Source organism: Thalassophryne amazonica, chromosome 15 (assembly GCF_902500255.1).
Source record: "Thalassophryne amazonica chromosome 15, fThaAma1.1, whole genome shotgun sequence".
NCBI lineage: Eukaryota > Metazoa > Chordata > Actinopteri > Batrachoidiformes > Batrachoididae > Thalassophryne > Thalassophryne amazonica.
In genome coordinates, this window is record NC_047117.1 from 55,902,536 (window position 1) to 55,918,051 (window position 15,516).

Sequence of the window (15,516 nt, forward strand, 5' to 3'; positions counted from 1 at the left end):
TATGAATCTATAAATACATTAAATAGACTGTCAAGAAGCAGACAAAAAGAGTTCAATATTCCTTAGAGGTGTGGAGGTAAAGCTTTAAAAGCAACTAAAACTTTTTTATTGCTCAGGTAAAGCCAAGGAAGTTTAACAAACTATTGTCAGGTTATGTATTGAATGTCTTGCAAAGTGTATCCAATAAAGCTGTTTCAGGTCCTTTCTAGCCATCACTGTGGATAATCTACACTTAATAGACCCTGAGATCAATCAATATTGCTCCAACTAAAAACCATATTTAGTGCAGCTCAAATAGGTGCATCTTACATTTCAACAAATGTTGCGATTAAGTGTTCTGGTTCAGGATTTTGACACCAAGAGTCTTGTTAGTGCAGGCTGTCCCCGGATGTGATCAAATCCCACAATATCACGCAGGGGTTCAAATGAGACTGTGCTGCCCTATTATTTTCAAGCTCAGAGTCCACGCTATTAAAGTACCAAATGCACCTGACCTCATTTACACTCCCATGGATTACCGTTGGTCTTAAAATCAGATGTTGTCAGGCACGGTGTTTGGTGCGTTTCTATCATTAGGCAGCAGAAAGTGACTGCATTGCATATTAACCAAAACTTGATCCAAAGTTGAGTGCAGAGTTTTTCTGATATTTATGCAATGCAATATTCATTTACACCTTATATAGGTGGGTTTATGGCACATAAATATACAACTTTTGATAACTGGTTTGTACCATATTTTTTATGGTGGTTTTCTTACTTTCTGGGTTCGCCGGTGGGAAGTTCCATGATGCTGCTGGCCACACTTCATGTGATATGGGGTAGATCGGACAGTTGGAGGAGGAAGAGGTGTTGCAGGAAAGAAGTGTTTAACTGCTTCTCCTTGGGGAGCTTTGGTGAATGACTGTATGACTGTCGCTCCCACAAATTATCTTTTTGCATGAAATACTTTATTGCACCAGAAATCCTCTCAGTCCTGTCACTTAGAGTGTCATGGAAACACAAATGTGCTAGTTTAAAGCACGTCTCTTAAAACGGACGACAGATAACTGATTTGTGTAATTCCCATTGTGACCAAGACACAGCATGATGAATTAACCCTTTTACACCCTTCGCTTTACACTGCACTCAAATTATGCACAGTGTAAATTGCAAAGTGGAGTTGGTCGCGCCATGCCATATGGTTTAAACTACATTTGGGACACCTAGTCACAATAGTTAGCTACAACGACATAGTACATGACTAGTTGACTATTTTCTTCTCGTTTACTTGTGTAATTCAGATAGCACAACTATGTTACAATTTAAGGGAAAATAATTAGCAAAAATAATCTGTTTCAAATAATTAAATATGTTGCCTAACAATCTGGGTTCCATCAGAGTGACTATTTCAACCAAAACAGGCCAACATCCACCAACAGCCAGCACTCCACTTAATGGACATTGAGTAGTGCCACAAACACTGTATCTAAGTTATGATGTTAATGCCATGATTTCAACCCCTCTGTAGGTTTATTTTTTTAATTACAATCAATTTGGTTTCACTATGTAAATTTCAGCTTATTCATTTATAACCAAGACTGGTCACCAATGACTTGCCTCCAATTAATATCATTAATGGGTCAGTGTTAATGCATTACTGTTCTGTTGAAGGAAGTGCTGCACAGATGCTAAGCATGGACTGCTTGCCTGCCATGGGAATCATGAATCTGCAAACAGTCAACTGAGATTATCGTCAAATGACGATAGATCAAATACTGTATAAAGAGAGTTTGGCATACATACAGGTAAGTGATAATACAATTGGTTCATGCAGAGGCACTGAGTTGAAGGAGTTTGTTATCCTAGACTATCTCGGCATGCGTACATTTCATTCAAAACTTTGATGTTTAATATACAGAGCTGCTGCAGAGGGCATTCACTTTTTTTGTCATACAGTTACATCATTAAATGCACCTATCTATCCATTCACAGTGTATGCAAAAAAGTATATACTTCACATAATATGCATACACGAATTGGACATTTCATGCAGCATATGTTTATTTTGTTTTAAATACTACAGTGTGCATAAATTAGAGGACTTTTAAACTAAACTGGTCCTATAGTTCTGATGTAAACTGGCAGCAGAAAACTAGCATAATTAAAGAAGGGTCTTTTTTCAAAACATTTCCTGCTCACAAGAAAGTATTGGTTGAGCAAAAATAACAGCAGTATTACAAATGTGAATGTTAAAGAAATTATTCAAGTCATCTTAATGGAAGTGCCCATCTCTCTAAATCAAGCTATATTTTTGTTATGTGTATTGTGGATGTTCTCCCCACAATGGCATTGCTCCTACATTTGACATGAACTGATTTTTTGAATTTATTATTTGTTAAACTGGATTGCATTTATGCTGTATAAGATGTCCAGCAGTAATTTCAAGTAGCCTTCGGGCTCACCACTGGGTTGAAATGTCCTAATAAACAAAATCACTTTTTTAAAGTTAAAACCCACTCAGGTATAATATGTGTTGTTAATATTCAAATATTCCACATTTTGTGATGTGTAAACATTCTAAGTTTCAAGCAGAATGATAGTTGCTGTGTTGGAACAGATATCTGACTGTTTGGCAATAAGTAGGGACAGAAAAGTACAATAACTCCCCAACTTTCCAAAGTGCAGACCAGGTGGAGTAGGGGAGACCTGAGCTGTAGACTCTTTCTGATTGTACTGCTCTTGCATGTTTGTATGATAGAAATTTGGAATGGAACTAATGGGAATGATGAAAACTGATTTGTGATCCAGTTCAACGGCTAAGAAAAGAGTTGCTGGGTGGTCTTGGAATAAGGGTATGTGACTGTCTTTCCAGTGTGTGTTTCAAACACATTATTAATACGGTGTTACTGCAGATTGGTTGACATTTTTCCCATTGATTTCCAATTAAAAACATAAACCTTATATGGCCATTTTTATAAAAGTCACGCATTTGTGCACATTGTTAAACCTGACAAACACAACTGGTTCTAATGTGGTAAGGCATCTAATTCATAGTTCAATAGTTTGAAAAGCAATCCTGCGATGTGACTGAAACACAACTGAGGAATCAATGACAATAGCTCATTCAAATAATATTGTTAACTTCTGCTTTATAAAAAAATGTTGGATGCTTGTTGATTTGATTATAGTTTAAGAGTGATTGCTATAATAGATGTGACATGACAGGACAAGAAGTTGACCACATAAAGGTGACTCAGCCTAAAGCTGCCTGATTGGTACAGATGGTGCTGAATAAGACTGAGAATGATTCCTGACATTCAAAAGGGTCTGCATCCTGGACATCAAATTGTGTGATATGGCTAAAGAACTTGAAAGACTGGGCACTGGTGTGTTCTGTTGGGCTACTAAGACAACAAGGTTGAAGGCTCAAGTAAATTAAGGGGAAGAAGAAGAAAACCCAAAGTCTCCCTACTACTCTCCCATCTCATTGTGATCAGAGTTGGGCGAGGGTGGCGTGGATGCTTGAACATGGTTTGAAACTTGTGATGGGCTCAGGTTAGAGCCCTGGGGAATGCCACTTGGGACAGGCTGAGGTAAAGTCAGGGTTTCTGGAGCAGACTTTTTACGAGGTCGGTCCTTAGGGACGGTTAAGGAGTCAGGGGCGTCAGTGCACATGGGGGTTGAGGGAGCACTGGCTGGGCCTGTGAGAGCACAAGAGGACAGGGGAGTCTCGCTGATGGAGATAGATGGAGGAAACATCCCAATCTTCTGGTTGGTGGCTTCTTGGATGGCGCGCTCAAACTCTCTCACCTCATCCATTGTCATGTCTGGATTGGATAGAAGTTAACATAAATGAGTGGTGATAAGCAAAAGGGATAAGACTTTGTTTTCTTCATTGATGGTTTCTGACGTTACAAAAATAACATACAATTGTACAGACAGGTTCAGAGGTATTTGGACAGTGACAGCTTTTGCTGTGTCTCCTCTGTACACCTCAAAAAATGGATTCTAACTACACAATAAAAATACCACCTTAGCCATTAAGGAATTACAGCATTTTCATACACAGTCCATCCATTTTCAGAGGCCTAAAGTAACTGAACAAGTGCACACTGATATAAATACAAGGATTACTGACTGCCTGGAATCTACAGACATCAAGTGCTGAGTTTCCTCCCTTGTTTTGTCAGGCCTTTGCTGCAACTTCCTTCAGTCGTTGAGTGTTTGTGGGTCTTTCTGCCTTCAGTTTTGTCTTCAGAATGTGAAAAGCATGTTCTGTTCATTGAGGTCAGGAGATGTAGCAATGGATTAGTCTGCCTATCAATGTTAAAATTTTAAAAAATTAAATAAAAAAATTTAAATTATTTTTAATTGTTATTTTTAATTATTAAAATAAATCTGATTATTGATCTGATTATTTGTTACTATGTCTTTTAAACAGACAATTTTGTCTTTTCAAAAAGTTATGTTATTTCCTTTTTTGAAATTCACCAAGTATACATATAGCGCAATCAAAAGTATTCTATTGTACATATTCAGCAAATTGTTTTGTATCATGACAAAAATAATTCTAAGGCCTTGTGAATTCTACACATAAACATAACAGAGTAATGTGAATGTATTGCGAATGAGGAAAACGCCATATCGTATTGTGAGATTTCTGTGTCATTACATACATTACCATCACAAAACATCACATTGTTCAACAGATGACGCTTTTCCCATAAAACACAGCTGTTGAAACCATTATAGCCTTGAAATAAATTCAAACATCTTTTTGGCAGTATAGGAGAGCATGAGTGGAGTGGAGTGATCTGTTAAATGTCAACATGATGCCATCATATCATCTCACTTCAAACATGAGACAGTGCAAATATGAGACAGTGCAGAGCAAAGAAACAATGAAGACACATACGCTTGCTTCATTATGGATCTCTGTGTCATCCAGTGAAGATGGGTTTGTTGTGGAATTCTCTTGCTGCTCAAGGCAAACTTTAATGTTGGTTTTCTCATGCATTTGTCTCTCGTAATCCCGTATGTCATCCAAAGTCATATCTGGAAGAAGGGGGAGGGGAGTAACGAAGGTCGAAATGTTTGAAACGCCTCTATGTCACTCAAGAGCCAAAGGGACAGGTTTAGGTGGCACATAGAGCATTCTGTGAGTTAGTGTTTCTGTGGGTCAATCGAGCTTTTTCAAGTTAATTAAAGCTTTGGAGGGCAGTGTGTTAGCATCCCATGACCAGGAGCATTTACAGATGACAGCAAGACAAATCTGGGCAAGATGAAGACAGACTGAATAAGCCAAAAAGAATATTCCATGATAAAGAAAGGCATGAGCATTCCAGACCCACAAAAGAGGTTGGATTGTAAGATGTATAAACAATTCTCCAAATATTGCCATTTATGAAACTTACAAACTATAAGATAACAGGGGTTAAAAGTGAGTGGTTGTTTTATCTGTGAAAGCAAGGGGAGTGGGAGCGTGAAATTTTTGCAATTTCAGAATCGAAAGGCACAAACGTGTTACCACTTTCCTAGAGGAACACAGAAATAACTTTCATGTTTCAAGAATTGAAAATTCTTTAAATGTGGATGGGTGATTATTGGAGATTCATGAAAATAATCATAGGTCAAGGTCAAGGTCTGTGATAAAAAAGCGGTCCTTTTTATTTTTTCAAAAAATAAATGGATTTGATTCATATGTTTTTACGTCAGACAAGCTTGAACCCTCGTGCGCATGCGTGAGTTTTGTCATGCCTGTCGGTGACGTCATTCGCCTGTGGGCAGGCTTTGCGTGAGGTGTGGACTCCCCCTCCCGTCGGAATCTCTTTGTCTGAGACGCTGCAGGGAGACGGCGCACGTTGCTTTATCAAATTTTTTCAGGACCTGTGAGGGATATCCGTGTGGACACTATTCGAGAAATTCAGCTGGTTTTCGGTGTAAAGTTTAATGGCTGATGAGAGATTGTGGAGTTTCTTTCGCTTTAAGCACAACCCACAAAGCGGATCGGCGCGGTCGGAGGTGGCGTCCGTCTGGCTGTTTCGAGCTGAAAACATCCTAATTTAAAGCTCTGTTCACCCAGGACGTCGTCAGAGAACAGAGAAGTTTCAGAAGAAGCTGGCATCAGGAGTTTACCCGGACATTCCACTGGTAAAGGAGATTTTGTAATGAAAGAACGTGCGGACGAATTTGCCGAGTCGGATCCGTGACGACGTGGCAAATCCGTCCGAGCAGCGACATGAAAAACACCTCCATGTTGAAAACCATTTGTAAAATTCAGGCGGCTTTTGATGGCTTTCAACAAGTGAGTATCTGAGAAATTGTTTAACAGCTGGGCATGTTCCAACTTGTCCGTTAAGGTTTCCAACGGGGGTGTTTTTCCTGTGGTGACCCCCTTCGCGGTCGGGTCCGGCCCGACATGCAAATCTGCCCGCACGTTCTTTCATTACAAAATCTCCTTTAACAGTGGAATGTCTGGATAAACTCCTGATCCCGAATTCTTCTGAAAGTTCTCTGTTATCTCACGACGTCTTGGGTCCACAGAGCCTGAAATTAGGAAGTTTTCAGCTTGAAACAGCGAGACGACGCCGCCTCGGAGCGTCGATCGCCGTCAGGCGCCGTGGGCCGTCCTTACGGCGACAGTAAAACTCCAAAATCTCTCATCAGCCGTTAAAATTTTCACCGAAAACCAGCTGAATTTATCGAATGGTGTCCACTCAGTTGTGCCTTATGGGTTTTGAAAAAATTTTTATCAAACAAAGCAGCAGTCTCTGAGCCATTCCTAAACAATGAAAAAAATCGACGAGAGGGTGGGCAACTCCTCACTCAAAGACTGCCCACAGGCGAATGACGTAACCGACAGGCGTGAAAAAACTCTTGCATGCCCACGAGGGTTCGAGCATGTGATGTAATCACACGTGACTCAAATCCATATAGTTTTTGAAAAAAATAATAAGGTCCGTTACTTTTCTCACAGACCTCATACTTGCCAAGGGTGGAAATCAAACTGACATAAAATACCACTGTTGCTGTTACATAGTTACACACACACACACACACACATATATACACATATATACACACACATATATATATATATATATATATATATATATATATATATATATATATATATATATATGATTATTCCTTCTTTTTGTCACTTGATTTTTAAATGGACCTCAATGGAAATAAGTGTTTTCAATTTCTTGTGTCACGCATGTATTTTTAACGTATTTAAAATTATATTATATACTTACATTGTACTTACAAAACAAAACCACGTATGCTTGTACGCACACACGCTTTAAATATATAGATGATTTACTGTGCCATTGTTGTGTTGTTAGCAAATATCTGTAGTCTCTCCAAAAAATATTAGGTCATGAATATGGTTGAAAAGACGCAACAGGTAAGATTGAAACTTTATATTTACTCAGTGTGTGAATGCTTTTAATATTTGACACAGTACAAGTCAGAACTCTATGAATGGTGGCATGAGGACTTGACTGAAAAGATAAATAGTCTCTAGATGTTATAAAGCACCTGTGTATATATGTGGACCATCCTGAATAAAGACATATTTTATTATTGTTATTATTAATGTGTCACTTTGCAGTGTAGCTTTTGCTTCTGCTGCTACAATGATTAGCTCTTACACCAGTCAGCTCTTACACACGTTTTCTTCTCCATTTTCTGTGGAAGTGTTACAGCGCCACATACAGGCCTGGGATATAGTACGACAGCATCTTCGGTCATTTTAGCATTTTTGTGTGGACACAGATAAATCTTGATACAGTGGTGTGATTACAGAACACTATTTGAAAATGACAAAGAAAAAGACTGTATTGTGAAAGTACCGTATCTGTGTGGACAAGGCCTGATGTTTTTAAAACAAAAATTAAGACTTTTGTTTTCTATGCCGCCTCTAATCAGTGACAGCTATCCATTTGTATTTTAACGTTTTAGACTGGCCTTTTATGTGGTTTCTATTTCATTATTTCCTTTTTTGTTTGTCTTTTATATGTATTGTCTTATATAGCAACTGTAGCTTGTGAAGCACTTGGTATTTTTGAATGGAAACTGCAAAATAAAGTACTATTATTAAAATAACTGCTTGCAGAAACACTCCACAAGGAAGAAAAGTTCAGTCTGAAACTCTCTTTATAGAGCCCTGTAACATATGTCGCTGAAGTCCAAATCTAGAACTCTGCTTGCTCTGGGACATACACACACTGAGCCAGTCTGTGGTGACTGTGACGGCCACCTACACTGCCTCAGCGTGTTCTTGAACATTTTCCTTCTTGATTACTGAATGAATCATTCTGACAAGAAACATGAAAGGCGGTTTAGGAGTGTTTGTCATGCAGGTGTTACTTGAAGCACAAACAGAGCATGCCTGGACATGTAGGAGAACAGGCTGAGAGTGAAGGTTTATGATGTATTAATGTGCACACTGGAAGCTAAATCAATAGCAATCACGCAAACAGTAATTCTCATAGAGCCATGACTGTTAACTTCAAGATACACTATTTCAAGAAATACTGCAAATCTAAATGTATACAATGGCATTACTAATGGCATGCATGGGTACAGAGATACTACTAATATACAAGAGTAAGAAATAAGGCACATATGAAAACTAAGTGCCGTCGTAGAGAAAACACACAATACGCATGAGAGTAAATATTGAAAAGCTGTCATGCACCAGTATGGAAAAAAGATTATGGGAGACATACCGATCCACTCATCCACCCAGGCAAAGGCCTGCTTGTGTCCCAGTAACAGCACATCTCGAACTACCTGCAACACAACACAGTGACAGAGAATGAATAAATACTCCCACAGGTGTCTTGAAACATCTGTTTCTACTGTTTTCTCTCAGTGAAAATTCTTCAAGGTTCCTTCAATCGTGAAGTTCGCCCACATCAGCAATCCCATTCACAGAAATTTTACTTTGTTTACACGTGATCCAGATACACAAACATGTCATAAACATCGTAATCTTAAAAGCAGAATAACACTGAATCCTACATTTCACAGTTAAGGAGCAAGATTGTTTATTCTCAGCCTCACTCCATTACAAACACAACATTTTTATTTGGATCTCATCCCTGTACTGGTTTAAAGTAGGACCACTAGATGTCGCCACTATACAGTCTTTCACATATTTCAAAGTTGAGTATTTCCTGAAGAAACTGGTTCAGTTGGTTGGAAGCTTCACATGCTGTTTCAGCAATCACTACATACAGATATAAAGTTTGATTATTTTTAACATCAAATTATTTGCTAAATAGGATTTAGGATTGTCATTTTGGTAGATTTTTGACATGAGATTTCTGGCCAAGTGTCAAAATAAACCTACTGAGTTGCCTTAAAAAAGTAACAGTGATTTATTACATAATGAATTCAAGTTGACTTCATAAAATACAGTAACTCCTATGCAGGACCTGAGACCACTGGTTGTCATGTGCAGACAAGGGTTTCTTGACACCCGCACCTACCTGACCAGTCATGAGAAGCAATCTGCATCGCACAACTCGCAAAAATATGCACTCATTTATGACACAAACCCAACCTGATCTACAGGAGAGAGTTCAGCCAATGGGTCTGAACTGTTCTCATCAGTCCACAAAATATTCCTCCATTTCTCTTTAGGCCAGTTGATGTGTTCTTTGGCAAATTCTAACCTCTTCTGCACATGTATTTTATTTAACTTTGCGGGGGATTCTTGCAAATAAATTAGCTTCACACAGGCATCTTCTAAATGTCACAGCACTTACAGGTAACTCCAGACTGTCTTTGATCATCCTGGAGTTAATCAATGGGTGAGGCTTTGCCATTCTGGTTATTCCTCTATCCACTTTGATGGTTGTTTTCCATTTTCTTCCACGTGTCTCTTTTTTTTTTGTCCATTTTAAAGCATTGGAGATCATTGTAGATGAACAGCCTATAATTTTTTGCACCTGCGTATAAGTTTCCCCTTCTTCAATCAACATTTCAATCAAACTAGGCTGTTCTTCTGAGCAATGTCTTGAATGTCCCATTTTCCTCAGGCTTTCAAAGAGAAAAGCATGTTCAACAGGTGCTGGCTTCATCCTTAAATAGGGGACACCTGATTCACACCTGTTTGTTCCACAAAATTGACGAACTCACTGACTGAATGCCACACTATTATTGTGAAACCCCCTTTTCTACTTTTTTTTTTTTACTAATAGCCCAATTTCATAGCCTTAAGAGTGTGCATATCATGAATGCTTGGTCTTGTTGGATTTGTGAGAATCTACTGAATCTACTGGTATCTTGTTTCCCATGTAACAATAAGAACTATACTCAAAACCTGGATTAATCTTTTTAGTCACATAGTACTACTATTATTCTGAACACTACTGTATATGCAAGAGTGCACAAAACCATTTTGTCATGTGTTGGAGCTTATCCCTGAATAATGGTGAATGAAGCCGATGTGAGTCTCTCTCTCCTCATGGATGACCGGTCAGTCCATCACAAGGTCCTTCCCCAGCCAATGCCAGGACACATTCTCAGCTGGATGACAATGCAGCCCAGTCATCTTATCCAAGGGTCCACAGGTAGTGTGACCAGGCATCAAACCCAGATCGACATATTGCTGGACCAACTTGTTGTGCCACTGAGCTACCTGTGCTGCTCACACTCTCAAAATAAACCAAAATGAAAATTGTTTGAAAATTTCTCCATGAACACAGCACAATAAAGGACCACCACAAATGACATTTCATGTGTATTTAGTTGATGTTTATGAATCCTGTTTTTCCGAGCACACTGAGATTACAAAATGTCAATCCTAAAACCAACTGGGGCAAGATGCACAATAAGCATATTGATACATTTTACTGTCTGATCTACCTGCACCGTTTTGAGTCTGATTATGACAAAATGTGTTTGTTTTTTTTGTTTTTTTGTTTTTAAACAAGAACTAAGAAATTAAATTAAATTAAATTCTGCTATACTAACTAAACACAACGCAACAACCACAACGATGTCCCGCAGTACACCGCGAATGAAAACCACTTTGCTGGACTCTCACCTTGTGCACAAACTGCTCCACACGTGTCTGTAGACCCCACACCTCAAATTTGACAGTGACCAGTTTGTAAGAGCACATGATGGGATCTTGGATATCCCTCCAACCCTCCTGAAGCATCCCACGTGACGTCTTCTCAGACTTGAAATACCGCAAATCCTGCAACATCAGGGAAATTACACATTTCTTTATGACCAATAATTAGACCAACCCTTTGGTCATTATTTTTCTGCAAAACAGGACAAACAGACCGAAGGAAAAAAACAAATTCAGAACCATGGCTGAAAGTTAATAGTCATTAAATTCATAAGATCCCCTTCTGGTCTTAAATATTCATTAAATTCATAAGATCCCTTCTGGTCTTTGAACAATCCCCAGCTCGACTCACTGGAGCTGAGACAGTATGTTAGCAGCTGTGAAGACATTATTAGCTCATTCACTCCCAATGAATGTTGGATAAGATGGGTCAGGCAAATAAAGCTGCTAAACAAATCCAACTCAGATCTCATTCAACTTCACCAAATTTGTACGCAAGAAAAGAGAAATCGCAGTGAGCTTTCACAGTGAATCACAAATAAAAGAATATAATATTGCTAATTTGAGATATTTTGCTGGTGTAACGGAAAAGAAAACTCACTGATAAAATACAGGTGGGAAGACAGACTGTGCTATAAACTAATGATTGATGCATATAAATGAAAATAAGGAGCCCTTACAACTGAAATATCCACCTCCGAAATTCAGAATCATCCATCATTGACAATTTCATAAATGCCGTCATTGAGACAATTTTAATTAATCAGAAAAAAATCCCTCAGATCACTTATGAATGCTGTGACGTAGCATGAGCACAGAAAGCTACACATGGTGAACACACGCTGATGTAAATACTGTAATTGCCGGACTACAAGCCGCTACTTTTTTCCCCACACGTGTTGAACACTGCGGCTTAAACAGTGATGCGGCTAATTTATGGATTTTCACAGGCTTTCTCATAAGTCGAATACGTCAATTGATGCTGTCCATTAATTGGCTGAAAGCTGCAGCACTCATGTGGCATAAATTCACATACACAAAAAAATAAAGTCTTGCCTGTTAGTTATAGTGGATTCATCAACACGTCCTGTAGAAAACAACGTCTGAAAACAATTAAATCCTTGTCGTGGATGAAGAAAAGTCCCTCTGGCACTGTGCTCCCTCCCGTTAGATCAATAAGACGAGCCTGCTGATGGCTTTAGAGCAGCCATACACAAACGCTCTTAACCTTAACATAAGTGTTCACACATGCCTAAAGGTGTTTGTTTTTTTGGAAGCAGCCCCCGGGGAGCTCGTGGCACTCCCAGGGAGCAGGAGGCCTGGGAAGCCGGAGACTGTCGCGCGTCACCACTGACCAATTACGCGGGCAGTCGGCGCACGGAGGTCTAAAAAGTAGGCTTCCAGTGAATGCGCCTGGGGTTCGGTTCTGGTGTTTTATCGCTGTGAGTGCAGGAAAAGTGTCACATTTATTTTCTTGCAAGCCTTCTCCACAGCGCCAGGACTTTTCGCGACCAGTGCGCACAGGACCGAGGAAGACGGTTTGATCCATCCTGTCTGATGAGCGATGCATAACGCAGAGATGTTTCTGTGCAGGGTGCACAGCGCCACATCATTTCAGCATGGCTTTCAGCACTCAGATGTTGAATTATTCAGCATGCTTGAATGATATTGGTTCAGTACTAATAAAAATGCTCTCTCTCTCTCTCTCTCTCTCTCTCTCTCTCAGACACACACACAACTGTTGCAGCATATCATGACAATATGTACCAATGTTCACGGCACTTATTGTCACTGGTGCAGCTGATTGTATGTAGTAACACACCTAGCACATGGGGCCATGAAGTTCGGCATATATCGTGGCGACAATATATGCACTGCAACAATATGTGCTGTAACATTCCTGTTACTCCTCCTCCCCCTGAGTGAGGAGTTGTACAGTCTGATGGCCTGAGGGACAAAGGAGTTTTTCAGTCTGTTGGTCCTGCATTTGGGAAGGAGCGGTCTGTGGCTGAAGAGGCTCATCTGGTTGCAGATGACGGTGTGCAGAGGGTGAATGGCATCATTCATAATGTTCAACAGTGTGTCCAGTGTGACCAAGTGACCAGGCGGGGGTCCACTCGCATCCTGTTCAGTTTATCATGGAGCACAAGGGGCTGGATGGTCTTGAAGTTACTCGAGAAGTCCAGGGAGAGAATCTTCACTGTGTCGTTTCCCTTATCCAGGTGCGAGTGGACTTGGTGCAGTAGATAGAGGATGGCATCCTCTAGTGCTTCATTTTTCCACATTTTGTTATGTTACAGACTTATTCCAAAATGGAGTAAATTTATTTTTCACCTCAAAATTCTACTCACAATACCCCATAATGGCAACACGAAAAAAGTTTTTGAAATTTTTTGGAAATTTATTAAAAATCGCATGTACGTAATTATTCACACCCTTTGTGCAATACTTTGTTGATGGCCCTTTGGTAGCAATTACAGCCTCTCATCTTCTTGAATATGATGCCACAAGCTTGGTGCACCTATTTTTGGGTAGTTTTGCCCATTCGTCTTTTCAGCACCTCTCAAACTCCATCAAGTTTGATGGGGAGCGTTAGTGCACAGCCATTTTCAGATCTCTCCAGAGATGTTCAGTCAGATCTGGCAGGGCCACTCAAGGCCATTCACAGAGTTGTCCTGAAGCCACTCCTTTGATATCTTGGCCATGCGTTTCAGGTCATTGTGCTGCTTAAAGATGAACCGTCACCCCAGGCTGAGGTCAAGAGTGCTCTGAAGCAGGTTTTCATCCAGAATGTCTCTGTACATTGCTGCATTCATCTGCAATCCTGACTAGTCTCCCCGTTCCTACCACTGAAAAACATCCCCACAGCATGATGCTGCCACCACCATGCTTCACTGTAGGGATGATGCCAGGTTTCCTCCAAACATGATACCTGGCATCCAATAGTTCAATCTTTGTCTCTTCAGAGAATTTTGGGACCTGATTGGTGGATTGCTGCAGAGATGGTTGTCCTTCTGGAAGGTTCTCCTCTCTCCATAGATGAATGCTGGAGCTCTGACAGAGTGACTATCAGGTTCTTGGTCACTGACTAAGGCCCTCCTCCCCTGATGACTCAGTTTAGACGGGCAGCCAGCTCTAGGAAGAGTCCTGGTGGATCCGAACTTCTTCCATTTATGGATGATGGAGGCCACTGTGCTGATTGGGACCTTCAAAGCAGCAGAAATGTGTCTGTACCCTTCACCGGATTTGTGCATTGAGACCAGATTCCTTTGACTTCATGCTTGGTTTGTGTTCTGACATGCACTGTCAACTGTGGGACCTTATATGTAGACAAGTGTGTGCCCTTTCCTGCATTTGACAATACACTAACTTACACCCCTCAGAAACCTAAACACACACGCACACACACACGCACAAACACTCACCTCAGACTCTTTGTAGTACCGTTCAGGTATCTCATCATAGGCGATGTCAATGAAACACACCTCCCTCTCCTGCTCCTTCAGCTCACTGTCAAAAATCTGAAAACATTACATAGGTTCAATCAGACATTTTGATAAGCGGCGAACAATCCTACCTCAATGTTTTACTTCATGAGGAAATACTGACAGTTTAAATAAAGCTCATTTTTGTGTCCCAACTATGTCAGCCAGCAAAACCATGAGGAACAGAACGGTGTTGCTGTGTGAACATCCACTGGGGGGCGCTCCACCCATGTGTTGACTGTGTTACAGCATTACTCAGTGACTACATGACTGAAACACAGGCTAATCAATTCATCAACTCTTTGAACAAGATGTAACATTCTTGTTTCCTTCCTACCACCACGACAAAGCCACAACATGAAAGAACAGCAGGATATTGTTAAAATTCATCAGAACAGTGTCAACACATTCAAATCAGAGCACCATTTTCAAATCATTTCTGATGCTTCAACAAAAATGACATGAAAACACACACACACACACACACACATATATATATATATATATATACATAAACACACACAAGCAGTGTATCTGTGTATCTTAGGTATGAGCTCCAACCTCCACTTGTCAAAAATGAAAATGTGAGCATTTTGTGTGTGTGTGTGTATATATATACATAAACACACACAAGCAGTGTATCTGTGTATCTTAGGTATGAGATTATGTAGATATTTGTGATATACACAGAGCTCCAACCTCCACTTGTCAAAAATGAAAATGTGAGCATTTTGTGTGTGTGTGTGTGTGTGTGTGTGTGTGTGTGTGTGTGTATATATATATATATATATATATATATATATATATATATATATATATATATATATATATATATATATATATATATATATATATATATATATATAGCGAGAGAGAGAGAGAGAGAGAGAGAGAGAGAGAGGCTACAGCAGCACTGTACTGAGCAGTGTGAATGCAAGGACCAGAACCTGGGAG

General features: G+C 39.8%; 1 protein-coding gene across 2 annotated transcripts in view; it reads right to left on the minus strand.

Annotated features, from left to right (window-relative positions):
- Positions 1–860: 860 nt before the first annotated feature.
- Positions 861–15,516, minus strand: part of LOC117525469 (cytoplasmic phosphatidylinositol transfer protein 1-like) — a 229,449-nt gene continuing 214,793 nt past the window's right edge. Inside the window, exons 6-10 of one of the 2 annotated variants that reach the window (XM_034187313.1) lie at positions 14,503–14,598; positions 11,045–11,200; positions 8,718–8,781; positions 4,895–5,034; positions 3,788–3,806 (exon numbers count right to left, since the gene is read on the minus strand). In XM_034187313.1, coding sequence (XP_034043204.1) covers positions 3,801–3,806; positions 4,895–5,034; positions 8,718–8,781; positions 11,045–11,200; positions 14,503–14,598 — 462 coding nt within the window. In that variant the 3' untranslated portion in view covers positions 3,788–3,800. Of the gene's footprint in view, positions 3,807–4,894; positions 5,035–8,717; positions 8,782–11,044; positions 11,201–14,502; positions 14,599–15,516 lie in introns of both variants that reach the window. The other variant, XM_034187312.1, reaches the window with a different exon arrangement.